At 38.3% G+C, this 23,622-nt stretch overlaps 1 protein-coding gene across 3 annotated transcripts in view; it reads left to right on the forward strand.

Moving 5' to 3' along the window:
• Positions 1 to 2,003: 2,003 nt before the first annotated feature.
• The window catches only part of MIER3 (MIER family member 3), a 32,592-nt gene continuing 10,973 nt past the window's right edge, over positions 2,004 to 23,622 (forward strand). Inside the window, exons 1-10 of one of the 3 annotated variants that reach the window (XM_081054093.1) lie at positions 2,004 to 2,027; positions 3,462 to 3,486; positions 6,830 to 6,975; positions 15,082 to 15,216; positions 15,730 to 15,801; positions 16,838 to 16,958; positions 17,861 to 17,946; positions 18,162 to 18,234; positions 20,271 to 20,422; positions 22,690 to 22,771. In XM_081054093.1, coding sequence (XP_080910219.1) covers positions 2,019 to 2,027; positions 3,462 to 3,486; positions 6,830 to 6,975; positions 15,082 to 15,216; positions 15,730 to 15,801; positions 16,838 to 16,958; positions 17,861 to 17,946; positions 18,162 to 18,234; positions 20,271 to 20,422; positions 22,690 to 22,771 — 901 coding nt within the window. In that variant the 5' untranslated portion in view covers positions 2,004 to 2,018. Of the gene's footprint in view, positions 2,028 to 3,370; positions 3,487 to 6,829; positions 6,976 to 15,081; positions 15,217 to 15,729; positions 15,802 to 16,837; positions 16,959 to 17,860; positions 17,947 to 18,161; positions 18,235 to 20,270; positions 20,423 to 22,689; positions 22,772 to 23,622 lie in introns of those variants that run through there. The other 2 variants (XM_081054094.1, XM_081054095.1) reach the window with 2 other exon arrangements.

A 23,622-nucleotide genomic window follows, 5' to 3' on the forward strand; every position in this document is an offset into this window, starting at 1 on the left:
AAACTGTTGGAGACACTTTCTTCATGACTCAGATTCCAGGCCCTGTGGTCAAGCTCAAGGCTCTGTTTCATGGTCGGTCCATGAGATGTGCTCACTGCCACATTTCTAAAGTTCATCACTTGCACTTAATTTCAAACCATTTTTTCCTTTAAAACTCTAAATGCCTCATTGAGGACAGTTCGTACATGTGCCAAGCCTCTGGTTTCAAAGTTCAGCTGTTTTTGAGTTATTTGACTGGACAAAAGGTCGAAAGGTATCTTTCACAGCAGGGAAAGTGTAATTTTCCATATCTTTACGATGTTCAGAAACGGTTGAAGTGATTTTCCCTAAAATTTCCATAAATAAATAAGTTTTACCAGTGGAATAACTTTAATTTTGAGATGCCTTGGCAAAAATGTTGAAAGTAACCCTTTCCCCTCCTATCCATCATCCAGTCTCCAGCCTCATCCTCAGTTTGCACCCATGGAGGGGAGAATCAAAGGTGACCCCAGGTTAAAACTCAGACCTTTCACATTTAGACTAAGTATGGAAAGTTTTAGAGACTCCTGAAAAGTCTCTCTCTCTCAACGTGTGAGATTACAGCAAAAACCTCAACTCTGTATCATTTAATATTACATGTTTCAGCAATAGTTGGGAGAAGAGCGTGAGTATCTGAGATCACTTTCCTCTCCAGTTCTTTGCAAGGCCCAGATCGTGTAGGCATCTCACTTATCCATGAACCTTACAGCAGACTTTTCCATATTTTTAGACTTTCTTTTCCATACATATCATTATTTCTGGACTCCTGCCTCAAGACAATCCTGTGCCAAGGTACCCTGGCAAGATGACTTGAACTTCTTGTAGGGTTTACCTCTATGGGCTATGAAGTTTTTAGTATTTCTGTATACTTTGCAGAAAGTTGTTCAGTGGAGATGGATCTGCCCGGAGTTAGATTTATGTCTTCTAAAGAAGAGCAAATGGCCACAAGGCATGCTTAGGAGCAGGTATACCTGTTAAGCATTTTCCTCCCTTCTGCATCCATGCACTTGCCCATAGGACTAGTTTCCATTTTGACCCTAAGCTTTTGGGGAGGAAGGTGGGTGGTAGTGTATTTGAGACTCACTTCAGGGACTTTGATATACTATTCCTGCCCTTCCACAAGTCTATCAAGTGAGTACCTCTGGGTCACCCCCTGGACTATCTGATCAACAACCCCTAGGACTGTTCTAATTTTTTCTGTACGTGCACGGTTTATATTTCATGAGTGTCTTCTTTGGATTGTGCAAGTCTATGCGTTACCAATTGTTTGCCCTGTTGATCTTTTCTTCTGTACTGTCACTACCTTCCAGAGACTTTTTGGCCAATGACCACTTCTACCGTACACTCCAAGAGCCATTGCATGTTGCTCCGCATCCCCGATTCGGCAGGGATCTTCCGGGAAAACTCAAAATGCCCGGTCGCTGTCCTCTCATTTTGGACTGACCCTGCCGTCCGTCGTCCACTTCTCCCCTTTCTCGGGGCTTCCTCTCGTCCATCAGTCTACTCCATCGATCACCTCCTGTCTTCCCGAGGAAGTCTGTCGAGTTGTCCCTCCACGTCTCCTGCCCGCTTCCCCCACACCCTGGCGGACCCGGGTGTCTGTCGTTGGGTCCTCAGCCGCCATGGCCGGCTCTGTGGCCTCGGCGAGCTGGACGTGGGTCTGTCCCGCACCCGTGCTTCCATCCGTCCCCCGCTTGACTCCAATTCTGCAAGAACTTAACTCCAGCCGCGAGAGGAGGGCGGGTGAGCGCGGGTGCAAGTCGGGCCCCCCGCAGCGGGCGCGGGGCGCGGGGCGCGGGGCGCGGGGCGCCGGGCGGGGTGGGCGTGCGAGGGGCCGGGGGCGTCGTGGCCGCCCTGCCCTATAAGGGGCCGAGCCGCCCCCGCCGCCGGGCGGGTGCCGGGCGGACCGCGGCGGCGGCGGCGGCGGCGGCTGCGATTGGCTCAGGCGCCCCATCCGGGGACTGGGCTCGGCGCTGCTCGTTCGCCCTAAAGGTACCAATATGGCGGAGGTGAGCAGGGAAACCGGGCAAGAGCGGCCGGGCTGGACCGGGCGCCCGGCGGATCCCCGCGGTTCCCGAGCCAGCCTGGAGGATCCGGGGCCCTTCCCACGGCCCCATGGGTGGCGGCGCGGGGGCCGCGGGGCGGCGACTGGCCGCGGCGGGGCCGGCAGGGGGGCGGGAGCGGGCGCGAGAGCGGTCTCCCTCCGGGACTAGGCCGCGTCGGCTCCAGCCGCGACCCGACCGGGCGACGGGGCCGGGCCGGAGGCGGTGGCCAGAGGCATCGAGCCCTGGCCCGGGGACTGCGCTGTGTCGTGCCCCCGGGCAGCTGACGCGGGCCGCCAGAGCCTGCGCGCCGCCCCCCGGGGCCGGGGTGGGTGGAAACCGGCCGATCCCCCCCTCCGCGGCCGGCTTGCAAAGCGGGGAGCGGGCTGCGCCACTGCCCCGCGGGAGGAGTGCTCTGTGTTCCCGGCCCCCAGGGTCCCGGCTGCAGCGCCGAGGAGCCTCACCCTCCACTTTGCTCCGGGCGTGGAGGCGAGCGGGATGCGCGGCCGCCGGGCTTCGCGGGAGGCGAGAGGGACTCCCGGCTCCGCAGCCCCGGAGATGCGGGAGCCCCGGGGGTGAAGGGGGGACGACCAAGACCCTCTACGCTCTGTCCGGGGGCTCTCAGTAGCCCCACTTCCCCTAGGCTGGAGGAGGGAGGCAGGGCGAGCGAAGCTGCCCGGGCCGTGTCCCCCGGGACTAGTGAGCTGGGGGGAGGGGGTAGCGCAGCAGGAGCCCCTCGGCGGGACCTCGTTGGGGCGAGGGGCTCGCCGGCAGGCCTGGGGAGGGAGTGAACACCCGGGAAGGAACCAGCATCTTTGCGACCGAGGGACCGCGTCTCCGGACTCAGGGGAGAGGATGGGGGTTTGCGCTTTGGTTTGGGGGCGAGTGTCCGGTTGCGAGCTGGCCTACGCGCGGGGGCAGAAGACAGCCCCGGAGTTGGGGCTCCCAGGCTCCAGGGGATGCACTAGGTTGTCAGAGGGTGAGCCCCTTCCAGGAAAGGGTGTGCGTTGCGAGGTGGTGTTTGGGGTGGTAGAGAGCTGGGTGGGATTTGGGGGACTCCTGAGATGCCAGGGATGGGGGACCGATGTTGCGAACCGACTGCTCTGGGTTTTGCGTCTTCCCTTTGTAACTTGCTGAGCTCCGAGGGGCTGCTTGGAGTTGCCTGTTAGATTCCGGGCTTCGTCCCGGGTCTGTGAGTTTGTACACTGGGGACTCAAAAAGGAAGACGAGGCAGCCAAGAGGGGCCCGAAAGGGGCCGGGAGCGATTGGAGCGAAGCTACGTCTTGCACTTTTGGCAGCTGCGGAGGAGCGCCGGGCTCCGCCTCCTCTGCGCCCAGTTGCCGGCGCTGCCTCTTCCCCTAGGCTTCGCGATCTAACCGCACGTTTTCTTCTCTCTCCTAGGCTTCTTTTGGAAGTTCGAGCCCAGGTTTGTCCTATTTTCTTACCTCTTCAGGGGGTCCCAAGGGGTAATGGGGGCTCAAAGGTCTATTGCTAAAGGTTTTCCACAACAACTTGTCCTGCGAGTTTTTCATCATTTGTTTTTAAGCGTTTCAGTGTACATTTGGGTAATTAAGCTGTTCGAGGAAGGAACAGTTAAACTATTCTCTTTTTCTTTTCATGCTTGTTGAAAAGAAAATTACCTTGTTGCAAAGCTGCTAACAGCTAACAGTGTTTTTTTTTTTTGAGTAATATTTGTTTAATGCTCACAATATCTTGTTTTTCTCTAAGGCTGAAACAATCCCAAATTATCTTTGCACAACTTTAGAAATTTAGTTTTAGATTTTAATTTTGGTTTCTTCAAGAAATCAACTCTTTAGTTTGTCAGAACTTTGGGGTTGCTTATATTGATTATTAACTATGACTCTTGTCTGCCCTATTTTGTGTTATATTTTTCATAATTGAGCAATGTCTATAGACTGTATTAAAATAGAATTTTGAGAGTTAGGTAAAGCCAGCTTAATCAGAAGAAGCAGAATTTCCAAGTTTGGCACTGAAAAATGGTAATATACAATTTTTGAGGTCAGACTACCTTCGATCTTCTAATACAGTGTTTCTTAGCCTTTTGGGGGCCAGAAACTCCTGTCAGGATCGGATGAAAGCAAAGGGACTCTCTCCAGAACTCTGCACATATGCGTAATTGCATACAATGGGTTTTATGGAACCCCTGAAGCCCATCTTTGGTGAGGACCTTTCTCCTCCTGTGCTAAAATGTAAGGATAGCATTGTTTCAATTTCTCATCCCCTTTCCAGCCCCCTCTTGGCTGACTTTTCCCTCTTATTACAGTCTCCAGGAAAAGTACCTCTGAACAGTCCAACTCCCTTATTTTACACTTGAAGAGACTTTTAAATAATTCTACTGAGAGTCACCTAGTTAATAGCAGAGCCTGGATGAGCTCCCAAGTCTAAGTATATTACAACATGTTGTCTTAGAGGGAATAGTCCATTTCCTTGCATATTACTTTGTGTGTTTAGTTGACTTTTGAGTTCTACGCGATTATCATTTAAGGTATTGTAAAATAGTTAACACCAAGTAGAAGAAATGGTGGCTATTTTAAAAATAGCTGTCTACATCTTTACGTTTTAAAACACTTCTCTAATTTTGAGACAAATGTTTTTTTGTTATAACTGATTTCAGGAAAAGAATATTTATATAGATGATGCCAAACATCTGGATGATAATGGAATTTTTTCCATTTGGTATCACTGTCTGCTTTTAAGAAGTTGCAATCCAAATAAAAAGCAAAAAGATAGTGTGGTTTTGGTGTTTTAACAAATTTATAACCTGTTTTTAATTGATTGGCCCATTTTAAAGGGAATTTTATAGCTAGAAGAGACTCTTGAGGTCATTTAAACCAACCCTATGTGTTTTACAAATGAAAAACTGGACGTAAGCCCAGAAAGTTTAAATGACTTGCCTCAGGTCCCAGAAAGCCAGGGACAAAGCCAAGAGTAGACCCTGAGGCCCTTCATTTCTGGCCCTTATTGAATGCCTTCCACTTTAGGGAGCCTGCTGGGCCAAATGATATGGGATTAGAAAAGAGGTAGAACTAAGTTACCATCTGTTTACTCCTTGACATGTTGGCATACCACAGAGGTTTCCAGCAATTCCTCAAAAAAAAAAGAAATTTGTAATGGTGGGTGTTCTGCTTTTGAGCTATTTAATAAATATTGTTTTTTCTTTCAAGTTAAACCATCTATATTTAAACAGGTTTTGGAATGAGCAGATTTTTCAGCATTAAAAAAAACAAACATAACACAATGTGTGCCAAAAAAATGTACACCCATTTTAAGAAAGGAAAAAACTATTAAAATTGTAATACTCAATATATACCAATAACAAAAGATGAATACAAGTCATGTGTATACATTTTTTGGCACCCCTGGTAAAAACCTCCTAAAGAATTCAGTCCCACAGAAATTGTGTTATTTTTGGAACTAATTGTCAGAGTTCTCCAAACTCAGAATCAAAAACATTGAGTTAAATGTCTGTGGTATTTTTCCATAGTGAAAAATCTTTTGGTCTAGTTCAGTATCTTCTTAATGATCTCACAATGTCCTTAAATGTTTGAAATTTCAAAATACTAAATAGCTTGACTAAAATCAGATCAAACTTTTTATGTTGAATATGCTTCCTTCCACTTTTCTTTCACCCCAGGATTCTGACACTTCTTTCCTTCCGTGCTCTGAGAGTCACTGGTCTAATTGAATTAGATACTATAGTAAAACAAATGGAGAAAATCCTGCTTTTCATAATTTGATTTCATTCTCTTGGAATTTTAGATCTTATTTATTTTTCCACGTGGTTTTCAGAGTATCCTGCTAACTTCATATTTGCCATTAAAATGCAACATAATTTTATTAGCAAGTATGATTTGACCAAAACTTGGAACGGGATATATCTTCCAAAACTTTTAGATATGATTCTCAATATTCCCTTTATTAGTGATCTAAAGAAAAGCATGCTCTTACAGTTTAATGCTTGTCTGATTAAAGCTGGGGAGCTTGAAATACTGTATAGACATGAAAAGTGATAGTGTTTTTAAAGAGGGAATTGCTGTATAGCTGTTGCACAGAAACTTACATTTGTTCAAAAACCATATTTCTGTTGTGTTTTGCATCTTTGAGGGTTAGACTTTGGGTAAAATTTATATTCTCTTCTTATGAAGTGTGTTTGGCCGTAGTGTGTAACAGATTCTTTTGAACTCTTTCATTCATAATCCTTCTGACATTTTCCTACTGCTTTTAGACAAATAATTAAACCAACTCATAAGCAAGTTTGACTTTCCTATTAGGACTTTTTTTTTTTTTTTAAGGGCCACTCCATTTATTTATTTAAATGTGTTTTTCTAGGACCCATCAGCTCCAAGTCAAGTAGTTGTTTCAATCTAGTTGTGGAGGGCGCAGTTCAAAGTGGCCCATGCGGGGATGAAACCAGCAACCTTGTTAAGAGCACCACACTCTAACGAACTGAGCTAACCGGCTGCCTGAGGGCCACACCATTTAAAAATCACTGTGCTGCTATTATAAGTCTTATTCTTATGGATTGGACCCCTTATAAAAGTGTTAAATTACTCTGCCTTGTTCTTTTGCTGGTTTAGATATCATTTCAGAACTGTGTGGTCTTTATAACCTGTAAAATAGATAGTAAATGCATTTAATAACAAAGCTTAACCTTACGCATTAAAAGGAACTGGCAGAAGAGCGCAAAATATTTTCTCTTGTAAATAACCTTGTGAACTTGTAAGGTGATTGAGTTTGTTTCATTCCAGTTGGGTCTTTGTCTTCTGAGGATCATGATTTTGACCCCACTGCTGAGATGTTGGTCCATGATTATGATGATGAAAGAACTCTTGAAGAAGAGGAAATGATGGATGAGGGTAAAAACTTCAGTTCTGAAATTGAAGACTTAGAAAAGGTAAAGGATTTTACTTTAGTATTTCAATAGAAACTTTAAGTAAAAATTTTGAAATTTTATCATAAATTACTTTACAATCTATCTGAAATAAAAATAGGGTCAGCATTTTTGTTTTTGACCTGGTTTTTATAGATTGTCCCTGTTTTTCTCATTATTTTGGAGGATAGGCAAAGTACACTTTTAATTCTTCAAAATTATTTTATATTTGTTGTCCTAATTTTTAAGTTTATACCAGCACAGTGAAGTAGGTACATCTGCTCATTTTACAGATATAGACAACTGTAGACCCTAAACTTAGTTCTGAATCCTAGCCCATGCTTCTTTGCATTATACCACTCTATTCTACTGAGGGTCAAACTTGAGTTTAAGCACTGCAGTAGATACAGGGAGAAGTCTTTTCCTTCAGATTACTTACATCTGGTAGAACACTGTAAGAAACTTGAAAGAGAAAAAAAGTTTCACTCTATTTTAAAATGTAAATTAGTAATATCCCATTTCCTAATTCCAGTCATCTTTTGAAAAGTTGGCAGGAGTAAATCTAGTTTATAACTTTTTAAACTTGAAAATCAATATAAATTCAAATGAACTGGATTTTAAACACATATTTATACCAGGACTACAAAGAGAGACCTCCATAGGGGTCACTTTGAAAAAATGTAGGATTATACCTATCTATAAATTAATCTGACTTGCACATCTCTAGTCAGCCCAGAATAACAAGACCTTTCAGGAATACTGTTGAATAATAATCCTTTGAGTTTCTATACCTCTTTTTCTTCAAGAAAACAAAGTACGTTCTTATATAATCTTTTCTGCTATCTTTGTGAGGCAAAGGTGGGCTATTATTGCATTTCTTTCTTCATGTTAATATACAGGGAAACAGAAAGCAAAGTTATCAGGGCTTAGACCCCAGGCTTGCTCTGGTAGACCTAAAATTTTCTAAACACATTCATTTGGCAAATTAATCTAACACAGTTACAGTTAGATTTAGTCATTTAAAAATATATATATCTTCTATAAAAGCCAAACATACTTGGGAATGTAGAGATAAATTTGTTAGGAAATACTCGAGAAGAAAAGTCTTTCCTATCACTTCTTTCAGGTGTGATGACAAAGTATTGCCTGTTGATGAGGAAAGAAGCCCAAGAGTCTTCAGCTCTGCCTTGGCTTTCTTCAGGCAATTCCTTTCTAGCTCTTATCCATGTGTAACCTAAGATAACTGAGAATTATAACCCAGCTAACATTATCACTAAACCGAGGACTGTGGTAGATCTTGGGATTGCAAAAATGAGCAATTTGACAATGTTTCTGAACTCTAGGAGCTTACAATCTAGTGTGGGGTGACAAATGGGAACAATTTTTTTCTTCAGATTTTTAAAAATTTATTGGGTTGACATTCATTACTAAAATTATATAGGTTTCAAGTGTACATTTCTATAATACATCATCTGTCAGTTCTTGTTTCATCACCATATATTTGAATGGAACAAATATTTTTATATGGTATGCCAAGAACTGTGAAAGCAATGAGAGCTATGGAAGAAAGGGTATATACAGAGATTGCCAAAAAAAAATATGTACACATTTTAAGAAAGGAAAAACTGTATTAAAATTATAATACTCAATATATACCAATGACAAAAGATGAATACAAGTCATGTGTGTACATTTTTTTGGCACCGCCCCCCTCCCCCCCCGACATATTTAGTAAAAGATGTTTAGCCTGATGTGGAAGTTCATGGAGGGCTTCTTAGAATCATCACTTCTCTCCTGTAGATTTTTAAGTCAGGACACCACTATGGGTATGGGGCAAAAGTCCCAGGTGTTCTCGTAATGCACCTTTCTTGATTACATATTAACAATTGTAAAGATAGGGAGACAGCAGTCTAGTTACAGCATGACAGGAAAATAATATAAATGTGCATTTCAGTCATGCAGGTAGCTGTTTTGTCAGTAAAACAGTAAGAATTAAGAATTTCATGTAATGTGTTAACTCATTCAGTATTAGAGATTCTTGTGGTTTGGTGAAATTCTGTTTTTCAGATTTATAGGTTTTATTCTTCGAGAGATTGTAATAATTGCTTTGATTTGTGCTTATTGAGTTTTAAAAGGAAATTAGAGAAGATACAGAGAAATAATCAAAAGCAAAAAGTTACTTATCTATTCACAGAAATACCTAGTCCCTGATTCCTGCGATTTTCATTCTGTTTAGTAAAAACTGGTAATTAAATTCTTACTTTGTAATGGTATCTAGCACTGAATTTGTAGATTCAGAAAAATTATAGCCCTTTATATATTTCAAATGAAATATGTAAAGTTTTGCTTCTTGGCATTTTATCACATTCTTGGAAATCACGGCAAAATAATACAGATGATCTTTAAGCAAATTCCAGTGAAGTCCTAAGAGCTGTGTCTCCACTCAGAAAGCTAATCCTTCTCTCATTGAGCAAGGGACAAGAGTTATTTCTAAAAGTGACTGACGCCCACTTTCTCTGAACTGTGATTCTTATCTGTAGCAAAGCATGCTGTGTAGATGTGGTCTCTATTCTTTATTGATGTTTAACGAAACATGAAAATAAATAAAAGAGACAGAATCACAAATATGAAGAGTAAGGATCATTTAACTTCCAGAAATTTAAAATTACTTGTACACAATTTAAAATAATGTATTCTATTAATCTTTTATTGAAATGGTGATTTAGGCACTGGTACATGTTAAGAGTCTTAGGGGCTAGATGTTAATACTCATTTTCAAAATTCACAATAAGGTTTTATACTCATAGTAAATAAACTCAATAGTTTGTAGACTAAAGGATGGCCTACATTTTGGTGCTTACAATTTTTTTTTTAGTACCTTATTTGGTATGAAAAATAAGAAGTACAAAATCAGTTTTCTTATAGCAGCGATTTGGTAAGTATAGAGGACAGATTATGTAACTAGATTTTTGTTGTTAAACATTATAATAAGGTTTATATGTCATGTGTTTCTATATTTTAATTTATTCACGTCACTGTTTCTGAGAGGTTTTATTCAGTAGTCCTAGATTTAGAACTATAACTTTTTTTTTTAAAAGTCCTTCACATTTTTTATATTAACATAGAGATTTACCCTCTGATATTCTTTGTGAAATGAGAAAGTAGAAACCACCTTTTGTAACACTTAAGACTTTGGTATTGGTCCTTCCTTTTTTATTTTTTTTTTTTAAGCATTTTAAAAAAGTTACATGTATACTGTTTTGCATCTTGTATTTTAAGATAGCAGACTAGCGTTATATTAAAATTGATCTGTACTTCACTTAGACAATCCCGTTCGACCCATCCAGCAGCACTGTCAGGTGTGTCAGATGAGCATTCGCATTCTTTTCTCGTCTCAGAGGCCGTGTTGATTGTCAGATGTGCCATAGATTTAAAAATCAATAGATGGGGCCAGGGAGGAGCACTGTGCATTGGTAATAAGATGTGTCCTGATTTCTGATAGGTGAGGATATGCGTCACAGGATCAGGAAATTAGGTATTGTTGTATTTACAGATGAGGAAATGGAGGTCAAAGGGGTTCGGTGATGAGCCAACAGAAATAATAAGTAGTGCGTCCTCTGCCTCTACATCTTGTTCTCTTCCTGACACAAGCCCTTCAGCTTATGAAACAGTTCATTCGTAAGTGGACCTAGATTTAAATGTGTCCCTTAGAAGTAGGGCCAGCAATATACCTGAGAAAAAATACAGAAGAGAAGAATCCTTATACCTGGGGTAAGGTGCTAGGTCAAACTTCTAAGCTGATCTCGTCACCACAGATCCTTGGAGACTGAGATTTACTAACTTGGTTTTGAAAAAAATGTCATTTATGCTTTAAAGGACTACTAAGTGCTTTCTTTATTGCTAGGCTCTAATAGAAAGCTCATTCGCGATAAGTGCTTCAGAGACTGCATGCACCTTTTCTAGTTTTGCTTTAAAAATTTTAGTCCAGATAATTTCTGTGTTTTAGAACCAGACCCCTTTAGGGGACTAGTACGAGCATAGAGTGTCATCCCTTGAACGAATTAATGAGGTTTCCACTAAGGTGGTCCCCTTCTCCCTCAACAGATGATCATGCTTGTGTCTTGATAGAGAAAGTAGGATTTTCATGAGTGACTACCTGGAACCTCCTGTTTGCCCCACACATACAAACTTAACTTTTATACTCATTCTTCCTTCTTTCCCTCTGTCCCAGGAGTATCTGCCTGGGACATCCGCAGTTAACCCCTAGATTCCATCCCTGCTGCCCTCCGTTTATTCTTCTAATTTTTTATTTCAGCATAGAATCCTACGTGTACATTTCCCACATTGAAAGAAATGCTCTTTTGACCCTGTGTTGCCCTGAGTCTTTCTTGTATAGTGTATGTACTTTCTCTCCCTCCCATTTTGGTGCTTAGCTTTGCTGCTTCAAACAGGTTGTAAGGTCAAATTCCTAATTGACTGATACTAAGAATGCATGTCTGTCTTTATCTCGACTGATTTCTCTTTGATATTTGACCCAAGTCACCACCCCTCATTTCGTCACACTCTCTTCTTCTAACTTACATTATCTTGATTTCTCCTAGTTCTGCTTCTGCTCTCTGGTGTCTTCCTCTGTCACATTTATGGACTTTTCTTTCTTTGCCCACATTTTAATTTATGGTGTTCTGCAGGGTTCTAGCTCTTGTTTTCTTACTCTATATCCTTTTTCGGGATAATCGAATTCAAGCCCATTGCTACAACTTTTACATTTAGTCATCATCTACCATCACACCCTCCATCCTAAAGTTTATTTGTTTTGTGTTTCTGTCTCATGGTGCTATAGCTACTTAGCCTTCTCAGACCAGAAATGGGCAGTCCATTTAGACTCAGTGTCACTTTCATTCATTCTATCAAGTAAGTCAAGAAACAGATTTTCCTTAATTTCGTTCAGATAATTCCCTTCTTTAGTTCAGGCTCTCATTCTTCTACTCCCTGTAGAACGTTATTTCCAAAATGTAAACCATGTTTACAATTTTCTAGAGATACCTCATTGCCTGTAGGGTAGCATATCTGAAAGTTCCTATAATAAAGCATGTATCCCCTTCTCTTTTCTCTCTTCCCTCTCCCTGAGTGAGCTCATCAACTCTTGTAGCTTTAAATATCAGCTAGATGCTAATGAATGCCAGATTTATATCTTTAGCCCAGCCTGATCCTCTGAGCTCCAGGCTTCCCGCCAAGTTGACTTTTCCACTTGGATGTTTCATAGGCCTCTCAGACTTAGCTTGTACCCTGTGTAGAACTCTTAATTTCTTTCCTTCAAAGGTCTTTTCTTTCTTTAGTTTTCGTCTCTGTCAGTACAAGTTACCACCATCTAAGCAGTTGCTCAAATAGAAGTCTTGGGAGTATCTTTCCTTCTCCCTTTCACTCCCACATCCAGTAACTCATGTGATTACACCTCAAAATGTATCTCATCTGTTCACTTCTGTCCAGGTCTGTGTCAGTACCTTTACCCAGCACCAGCGTCCTCTATGATCTCCCTGCTTCCTCTTACCTCTCCACCTCCCCAAACTTCAGGACCCTGCTTATTTCCTTTTTATTCCTCATAATTAGTAGTATTTGTGTATTGTCAGTATCGCCCTTAGTCTGTAAGTTGTAGAAAGGCAAGACCTGTGTTTTATACCAGCGCCTGGAGCAGTGGCCTGGCACAGTCAGAGCTCAGTGTTACTGGTGACAGACACAAGTCCCTAGTATACAACCTAGTATACGTCTACAAAGGCCTCTTCATCTTTCAAGTCTTAGCTCAGTATTCGCCCTCTGTGTGGTACTTCACTACCCTATACCAGTATTCCTGGAGTGTAGGTCTTCCCTTCTTTGTACCCACCAATTTATAGCACCATTTCCAGAACTGATTATTGCAGCCATGACATTGTAGTATAAATGTTAACTTACCAGTTTCTTCTACTAAGACTGAACTTCTTGAAAGCAGAAATTTTTCTATAAATGTCATTTCTGTATCCTTAGCTGGTAGCCCTTCTCACAGTACCTACGACCTAGTAAATACTGTATTAAGGGGAAGGTGGACTGTCAGTGTGTGATGCATACAAATTGTCATCTCTGCAGCTATGGAGGGAGTCTGAAACTCAGGTTTTGGAGAAATACTATTGACAGGTGGTTGGCAAAGGCTGCAACCCAGTTTCCTCTTATATTATAACCATTATGAGCCAAACGGGATGGGTTGCAGGGATTCTGCAAGGAGCAGGACTAGAGAGACTCTAAATCTAGTTTAGGGCATCTTTGAGGAGTTCTTTGATTTGGGAGAAGAGTAATTCATAATGTTTACCCATGGCGTTAGGTGAACTTCTGTCCATTCTGACCATCCAACTCAATTTGCGTTGACTCAAATTGCTAGCAAAGCAGCGTTTTACTGATTTTAGTCCCAAGCTAAAAGGATTTATTTCATGAGTGACATGAATGGTATAGTCACTGGAAAGGCACAGGTCTCCTATTGCAAATTTACAAATGAACACATTCTGTTGTATATCTTATTCTAAGTTTGTTTAGCATGAATTTGCTTTAAATCGGGCGTAGTGAAAAATGTAAGTTACATACCTGCAAAGGCCAAGGCCAGATTTCTTGGGGACCCCCCAGATCCTGCATCCTCTGTGGGCCCTGGGGGGCAGTCAGCTGCCTCTCTAGGAGTCATTCATCACTGGCTCCTCTCAGCACTTACTGATCATCTGTGGGCATGTTTTGCACATTCTGCTTTAGCTGCTTCATGACTTAGGTATTTTGTCTTAAGGGGAACACTAAACCAATAAGCAAGCTTTAAAAATGAATCTCTTAATAGATGGACATAAGTGCCTTAAAAATATTTAACAAATTAACGTATCCATGGATATATTGTTTTGAAGTTACTTATTTAAATAACTTTAAATAGTTCTATATACTTTAGCAGTTGAATTAAAATATTTTTTAAAAGAAAATAAAGTTGACCCTTGAATAATGTGGGGGTGAGAATTGCTAATCCCCCTTGCACAGTTGAAAGTCCACATACAATTTTTGACTCCCTAAAAACTTAACTACTAATAGCCTACTGTTGACCAAAAGCCTTACTATCAATATAAATAGTAGATTAACACATATTTTATATATTATATTTATTATAGGCTGTATTCTTAAAGTAAGCTAGGGTAAAGAAAATGTTATTAAAAAAATCATAAGGTTTTTCAAATTGTCTGCAAGTGTTTTCAAATTTTCACAAACCTCCAAAACACTTTCCATATATTTTTGGAAAAAAATCCACGGCTCAGTGGACCCATGACATCCAAACCCATGTTGTTCAAGACTTGACTGTATAGCACTTATTTTCAGATGGATTAGTGAGGGAAAATCAGTGACTCGGTGTCACTATGTGACATGGCATAGATCTTCATAATACAGACAGCAGTGCAACCAGAGTATGTCATTTTATGAAAGCAATGCAGCCAGTAAGGGAACTGGGGGTCCTGGAATTTGAACCCAGAACTAAGCCTCAGTTTTCTCATTGGTAAGATGGTGGTAATATTACAAACTCCAATAGACAGTTTTGGAAAAAAACCTGAAATAATTGGTATGGAAGGTAGATATATTAGTAGAAATATTAAAGGATAATTGTGTTTTGAACATTAATATATAAATATTGTTGATTTTAGTAAATGTTCAGCAAAGGTTTCCCATCAGGTATCTTCTAATTAATGTGAAGACTAAACCAAGTGGTAAGCTGTTAATTGCAAGGAAACAAGCTGAAAATTACATGAAGTTATTGATTGATTAATTGGAAATGTTTTCAAGGCAAAGCTTTATATGTGAAAGGTAAAAAAAAAAAAACTGCACTAAAGCAGATATTTGAGGAATTTTTTTAAAAAGTGAAATGCTAGAAAATAAAAACTAAGATGTTAATTGTTAGGCTTTTGTTAATGTGTTAGGTGTTTTTGAGACTGTTTTCTGACAATGGAACAAAAGGAAAAACTAAAACTTGGCTTTGATTTGATACTTCTGTTTTGATAATGTGCTTTGTGAACATTAAGGGCATGACAGTTTATCTGATGTTTTGTGACATCTCCTGAGCTCATGTTTGTGCCCTGGCTTGAATAGGAAGGAAACATGCCTTTAGAAGATTTACTGGCATTCTATGGCTATGAACCTACAGTTCCAGCAGTTGCAAATTCTAGTGCAAATAGTTCCCCAAGTGAACTTGCAGATGAACTACCAGATATGACACTAGACAAAGTAAGTACAATCATTTAAAAGAAAAATTCCAGATCTATCACCACTGATTATTTTTATTAGAGTTTCCTTAATTTAAAGGATTTCATAATTCTGAAATGTAAACTTCTTATTGACCCATTGCTCTTATCATTTTGGTGACTGTTTTAAATATTGTATGGCTTCGATCACACTACTTTAAAAGTAGTATATAATTGCTTCATAATACATTGCATGCTTGAGTATTCTTCCATAATTTTTCCATCTTTCCTATGCGAACACATTATATCTAAACTTAGATTTTGCCCTAACTTTTGATCCTGTGAACCCTTGAATACATTGATTAATAAATCCTCCACAAGACTTCAAACTGATCTGGCTTAGGCATGGCATGGTTGGAGAGAATCTCTTGTTTACTTGGGCTCTGCGAGTGACAGCGGCTGCAGCAGCCGAGGCTCGGTGATACCATAGGCTGGTTGTGGGGAAGGCCTAGTCCTTGCTGAGGAAAATTCACACAGCCACTGTCTCTGCTAACAGATCCCTGGAAAGCTTTCCTCGCCTTTCCGATCTCAGGCAGGGAGAGGAATCCACATCTTGGAACCTCTTCCTGTGAGTTATGTTCCCACTTTTCAGTCAAATGTGATATTAATGTACCACGAACCTTAATGACCGTAGTCCCTCAGCAAATATTGAGTGCCTTTTATGTACCAGTCACAAGGATGAAGGTACACTTGGACATAAAACTTAATTCAGACCTGTTTCTTTGGAACTTACATCACTAGTCAGAGCTATTCATTAGTTGGACTTTTCAAATTATTGGAAGTGTGGAGTTCGGAGACTTTTTGGTTTTGTTTTACAGTCATCCCTCAGTATCCGTGGAGGGAGGGATTGGTTTTAGGACCCCTTGGATACCAAAATCCAAGGGTACTCAAGTCCCTTTTATAAAATGGTGTAGTATTTGCATGTAGCCTGTGAACATCCTCTTGTATACTGTAAGTCATCTCTAGATTACTTATAATACCTAATACAATGTAAATGCAATGTAAATAGTTGTAATATTGTAATGTTTAAGGAACCTGACAAGAAAAAAAGTCTATACATGTTTAGTACAGATCAACCATTGTAGCCCTAACTACACAGACAATTAACAATAACATAACATTTTTTTCAAATATTTTTGATCCATGGTTGGTTGAATCTGTGGATGCGGTACTCTCGGATACTGAGGGCTGACTGTTTTTATTTATGTTGATAGAGAGTGAGTTTAATTGTTAATCACTTAGAAGTAAGATTACTTTTGTTGTAAATTCACTAAAATTAGCCTGCAGCTTCCACTAAGTTCTCTGCATATCCATAAATTATTTTTTATGGATATAAACAATATGGGCAAATTGTTTGTTATAGGTGTATACTAATATACTTATTAAATATTATATATAATTAAATCTTAAATGTTATTAAATAGTTACATGAAGTAAATTATAGAATTTTAAATTCTCTCAGAACTATGGGACCTTCATCTAGTTCTTAATTGTATCATAGCATCATGATAATATGTTTATGAATGATGTTATAAAAAGACATTTTTAAAAATTAATGAGATGTAATCAGTTCTAACGCCAGCACTGCATTCCTATTCTTACAGGAGGAAATAGCAAAAGACCTATTGTCGGGTGATGATGAGGAAACTCAGTCTTCTGCAGATGATCTGACACCATCAGTGACTTCCCATGAAACTTCTGATTTCTTCCCTAGGCCTTTACGATGTAAGAAACCCAGTCATTACTGATTAATAGTCGTATTGATAGTCTAGCTTGGGTACATTTCATTACATTTAGTAGTTTGTCAAAATAGTCTAAGTTTTTTTCTTGATTGAAATAAAATTCTGTTAGAATCTGAGTAAGATTATAACCTTTTTTATTGGGATAGAGGTCAACTGATATTCAAACTAAAACATTTGCTTAGTTTTACAAGGCTGTTCTCTTCCCCAAGACTCATCTGTTGCTATGGTAATCAGTCTTAGTTTAATCATGAAATTATATAGACAGTTTTTGGACTTCTGTTAAAAGGCGTTACTCTCCTGGTTTTGACAGCTATCAGTTGCTCAAAAAGTGTTTTTTATTTTTAGTGATGTATTTAATCCTTTTCCTGTAGTTCTTGGTATTATCCCTTAATTTTTATGAGTAATTTAAAAGATCTTTGAACTGAAATAATTTCTTATATACCGTCTTGATTATTTCTCATGTATTTATATGGTAGAATAACTGGTCAGTTAACAAATACACCCACACGCTTGCATGCACAAAACTAGAACTTTGGTGGCCTTAATGTGCGGCTCTTTTTGTGTGTCCCAGTCTACATTAGTATAATCAGAACTCCAGCACTTTATATTCTTTTTTAAGGTGACCATAGTGGTTTGCCTTTTACATTCCCAAACTACTTACTGAACACCAAATAATTATAAGGATACTATAAGCTTTCTTACTCTTTTCAGTGTCTTGTTTTGACCAATGTTAAAATGTAAGACTGTTACAAGAGGTTCAGTATATTTGTACTGATCTCATTTATTCAACAAATTTTTATAAATATCACATGTGAGGCATTCTTTCAGGTGCTGCAAAAATAGGCAATATAAACCTTTTTTGAAATTTAATTTTCTTCTTTTAAGCAAATACTACATGTGATGGTGATAAGGAATCAGAAGTTGAAGATGTTGAAACAGACAGTGGTAACTCACCTGAAGATTTGAGGAAGGTAAATTGAGTTACCAACCTTCATCATAACGTGATAGACCATTTGGGCTAACGTATTAAAGTAGCTTTTTAAAACATTTTTGAAATAATTTGAGAAATTTTATTGTTGTAAGATGAAGTTTCTTTTGACCTGTAGTAACTGATTAATGAGTTGGAAATCTTTTTCCAGTATTTATTTTTATAATAAGTTATTTTTACTTCTAAATTTTCCTGTAGGAAATAATGATCGGTTTACAATATCAGGCAGAGATTCCCCCTTATCTTGGAGAGTATGATGGCAACGAGAAAGGTAAGGAAGAAGGCTTTTGATTTTAATAATATCTGATAGGCAAGTTATCCCTTAATACATTTATTTAAACATCTTGTTATAAACCAACCTTGGTAGTATAAAGATTGATGTAGAGTCAGGGAAAATGTAGGCCTGACTTAGAAATAATATATCAAAACTAACCATGAGACTCAGAGAGTCACCTTCCTCTCAGTACAGTATTTCTTGGCCAGTGTACTCAGCACCTGTTGAGATAGTAGAGTGCCTCTTACGGTGCAACTAACTGCTTGGCCTACAACCTGCTCCAGTAGAATTGGGTAGAATCATCACCTGAGATAATGAGAATGTTAGAGATATAAACCTCTTGGAAAGAAAACTCTTGAGTGAAAAAGAGACCAGAAGAAATACTCCTGCCCCTGCCCTGAAAGAGAAGAAGTTGGTGGAACATAAGGATTCTTCTTCTTTTGTTGTACACCCCTACTTGAGTGTAATTAGTTTTTCCTCACATTTTCGGTAGATTCCAATTATAGTTGGTTCTGAAAATATGCAGAGAAATGGTGGGATATAAAAATGCAGTTATACCTTCCTAGTTGAACTTGGAAACTAAGTAGATCTGGCCATGTGCATTTGGCTTTTTTCTAATGAGTTGATTGGTCCCTGTGAAGTCATGAGGGCAAAACAGCATAGCAACACAAAATTTCCAGAGTTCTTTCTTCTTTTCCTCTATGTCAGGTCACCCCTATTTAAAGGAAGGGGGGACTGGCTACCCTGGGGGTCATTAGCCTTGGCAGCCCCTAGCAATACTGTTTCCCTAAACCGCTTTCAAAGTGATGGAAGGCAGTTGTCCTGGGAAAGCAAGCAGTAGCTGATCTTATTCGGATGTCCTAGCCTCTCTACCACTGCCGCCCAAATGCCACACACACCCTTGGAGCCAATTACATGCTCAGTACCTGTCAGTTCTTAGAATAAACATAATGGAGGTAATATTCTCTCAGTTTTATGCACACATTCAGGATGGAAGGTTTCCTTCTCTACCTTTTGAGGGAATAAACCTAAGCTATTTTACCTATTTCAGTTTTGTCCAAATTGTAAAGAAACTGGTTCCAAAAACAGCACAAAAGTCAATCTTACTGCTTCACAGGCACACTTTATTTTTAACTTTCCTTTTCGCCGAGAATGATAATGGTTGCCTGTACAGTTGTGAATATAAAGTACTTACCATGGTCTCTTATACATAGTGAACTTGCAATAGATTAGTTTTGTTAACTATCCTTAGTACTTATTATACACTTGAAGAATGGATTGCACTTGAAGCACTGGGAAAAAAACTTTGGCCACCTGTATTTATTGTGTGAGGTAGAAGCTTTGACTACAGCAGCAATGTGTGCATTAATAAAACAGACCTGTTCTAGTGATATTTTGCTTATTAGTATATCAGCCTCTTTATATTGCAGAGATTGTAGAAAGTTTATTCCTCTGTTTATTGTTAGTTTTCATTTTTGATTAATCAGCTGCCTCCTGTAAATAAAAAATTCACCTTTTGGGAGGAAATCAGTAAAGGAAAAATATACTTAGATATTTCATTATTGCAGATATTTTGGTTTTTATTTTTGTTTGTCAATTTTTAACTTCTAGACATTTCATAGAGCCATTTTGAGAGTTCAATAGAAAATTCCATTGAGGTTATTAAAGAATTTACACAGGTTATTTTTACCCCCTCATTACGAGAATATAAGACACCACTATGGAGTTTTATATTAGACTTTACTAGGTATAAAAAGCCTTCTGATTAGTTAGTAAATCCTGAAATCCAACCACCAAAAAAGCTACTTGCTTTAGCCACTGGAACACTTGGCCCTTAATAAAGGATAAAAAAAAACATTTTTTAACCTTTATTAATGAAGAGCTCAAACTGCCAGATAATGAAATTACCGGTGTCCTCAAAGTTAGTTACTTGTTCCGGTGAATAGCCTATCAAGGAAGAGGAACTACGTCTGTATATATATCTTTGAGTGTGTTCACTATTTTTAACGTGTTAATGGGATTTTCTTTATCAGTGTATGAAAATGAAGATCAGTTACTTTGGCGTCCTGGTGTGGTTTTGGAGAGCAAAGTTAAGGAGTACCTTGTTGAGACCTCATTAAGAACTGGAAATGAAAAAATAATGGACAGGATTTCTTCAGGAACACACACCAGGGATAATGAGCAGGTATACTTCAACTTCTATTGTTAATAGCAGTTAACTGGTAGTATCTTACTGGTTTTCTTGTATTTGGTACAAGTATTTCTTCCATGTCAACTGGATATCTTTTTCTGATAGTTGTTTAAAACTTGGAAAATACTGGTTTAAAAAAAATCTCGAGACATAGTTATAATCACTATAATATTTCATATCTTCTGGCCTTTTTTTCTGTACAGATACACATACCTTACTTTAGATACCATTTTATATTCTGTTAATCACTTAATATTATTTTCCTTTGTCACTGAGAATTCTTTATACCTCACTGTTGATGACTGCATATTCCATCTGATAGTTGTAATATCACTTATGTAAACATTCTCTATGCTTGGACTTTTAGATTTTATAATAAAGGTATTTTGGGATTATTCTTGAACTTCATTCAGGAAGTGGTTAAAGGTAATGTTTATTAAGATTGTATAAATTTCAAATATATGGTGATGGAAGGAGAACTGACTCTGGGTGGTGAACACACAGTTGGATTTATAGATGATGTAATACAGAATTGTACACCTGAAATCTATGTAATTTCACTAACAATTGTCACCCCAATAAATTAAAAAAAAAGATTGTATAAATTTCACTTAGGAGCACTTGTTTAAGCTCTGTGTATCTGTAGCTGCAGAACACTCCTGATTGTGTGGGGCGTAGGTGAGATGTTGCCCATTAAAGGCCTTTTGAAGTCCCCTTTTGCCCTCTGACATCATCTTGCCCCTCACAGATCTTTTCATCTATTGCCAGCCTAGTGAGTACCCAAGATAGGTGGACTTAAACTTGAATTCCCAAGTAACACAGAGAAGTCGTACTAACTGAACTTCAAAGTATGTAGTTTTGTCAGCTATCAAAAAGAAATCCCGTTGGGTTTCTGTACTGATATTCCATTAAAACTGTAAATTAATGTTGGAAGAATTAGTACCTTCAAAACATTAGTAACTTTAAAACATTAAACCTTATACTTTAAGAGCGTGGTCTGACTCCATTTATTTGACTTTTTCTATCACTCATGTTTTTGTTGAAAATCACATTCATCTAATTAATTTCTCAGTATCTTTTAAATATGTGTATGTATATTTAATGCTATTGTAAATGGGATCTCTGTTATATTTATAATTGTATATTGTTGTAGAGAAATATCATTTAAAAAATTTTTTTCTTGAGCTTTTGAAACTAATATGCTTTTCAGTTGTTTCTTAGGTTTCTAGACTTAAAGTCATTATTGAATTATACTTTTGTTCCTCCTTACCATTGTTATATCTCTTATTTCTGTTCTATTTGTTACTGCATTAACCATAACTCTCAAGAGACGTTTGTTAGTAATAGTGATATGAGGCCTGCTTTTGAAGGAAGGTAATACATTTGAGGCTTTTACATTAAGAATAATACCAGCCCTTTGTTCGATATAGGCTATCTTTATTATAGTAAGGTAGTAACTGTCTACTTATAACTATTATTTTTTGTCTTTTTAAAATTTGAAATGAATACTAATTTATCAGATGCTTTTTTAGCAGCTGTTGAGATTGTTTTTAATGATTGATTATTAAACTACTGATGTAGTAATAGGTTTACTGATATTGAGCTATCCCTGCCTTTCTTGAAACTTACTTGAGAAGGTGGATTATCATTTAACTTTTAGTTGAGTTCTGTCTGCTTCTATTTAGTATATTCATAATTTCAGACATTTAATAGGAAGAAATTCTGTTTTTAAAAAATGACACCCTTTATAGCAAATGGAAATAACAGACCATTATAAACCTAGTCACTCAAGTATACATACTTCTATTCCAGGTCTGCTGCTATTCCCGTTTATTAAAACTCAAAAGCAGGAAGTAGGTGATAAAGAGATAAGACTATGGTTTTAATTTTTCCCAGCTAGGAAAAATAATGCAAAATAGGGGAATTACCACAGCTCAGAAGCCTAGCAAAAAAAAACAAAAAAACAAAAAAAAAACAACATTAAAGATGATACTGCTAGATCACTTCTGAGAGGTAGAGTGAGAATAAACAGTGAACTTGGAATACCAGAATCAATCTGCCAGGATAGTTATATAGACTAAATGTCTGAGTAAACAGACCCTTAAATGTTCTGAAATTAGAGAATTAGAGAACATATCAGTCAATATTTGTTAGGACTTTTAAAGTACACCTTTTTTTTTTTTTTTTTTTTTTTTAATGACGCTGTTAAGTATGAACTTTTGGTTATTTTTATTGAATAGTTTTTTTCCTCTCTCTACTAGGCATTATATGAACTTCTCAAGTGTAACCATAATATAAAGGAAGCGATTGAAAGGTACTGCTGCAATGGAAAGGCATCTCAAGGTAGGAACACTTGGGATTAAGAGAGGAAAATGCCAGAGATGGTCATTTGAGGATCAAATTAAGCAGAGCAGACCTGTAACACTTTTGTAAGATCTTTGTTCGTCGTCATAGCAAATAAATTTTTCCTTTTTCTTACCCTCTATTTTTAGACGTACCAGAGTGATCAAATACAAATTAGTTACCCTCCGTGTCACTTCCACTTTCTTGAAGAAATAGTTACAGAACAAAGCAGACCCCAGAGATAACAGTATATTCAGAGTAATTAAAAAGAATGATTTTATGATTTCATTGAAAAAATTTTTTAAAAATCAGACCGGAAATGAAAGTAGATTAATATGTAAAGAAATATATATAATATAGTCCATTGAATTTTTTGCAAGAAGTATATTTTTAGTAATTATGTAACATTTTTATAGTGTTTAGGTTTTATCTTATGTGTTTCAAGGAAAATGGTTAACTTTAATTTCAGTATTTTTATCATTACATAAATTGATTGCATGCCCCATTAAGTTTATGTACAGTGAACTAATACTTAGTATATGAATGGCTTGGAAAAATAAAAAGCTGAAAACAGTACATTGAAACTTACAGGTCAAGATTGTTTATTGAAGTGTTTCCTTTTAAAAGCTGCTTCTTTGAAATCATTTTAAGCTCTCATAACTCAAAAATTAAATTACTGGTTTCTTTCTTAGTTCAAACTATTTTTCACCTTTATGGGAGACTACTAATGGCTTTGGGGTCTTGGTCCCCAGTGTTATTGAATGAGGCACTTCAAGTCTCCCCTGGCCCAAGTAGATTTTATTTTAGTATACCAACGTTAGCATTTGTTGGGAAGTTGAATAGGATTTAAG

Source organism: Rhinolophus hipposideros (genome assembly GCF_964194185.1).
Source record: "Rhinolophus hipposideros genome assembly, chromosome: 7".
In the NCBI taxonomy this organism is placed as follows: Eukaryota; Metazoa; Chordata; class Mammalia; order Chiroptera; family Rhinolophidae; genus Rhinolophus; species Rhinolophus hipposideros.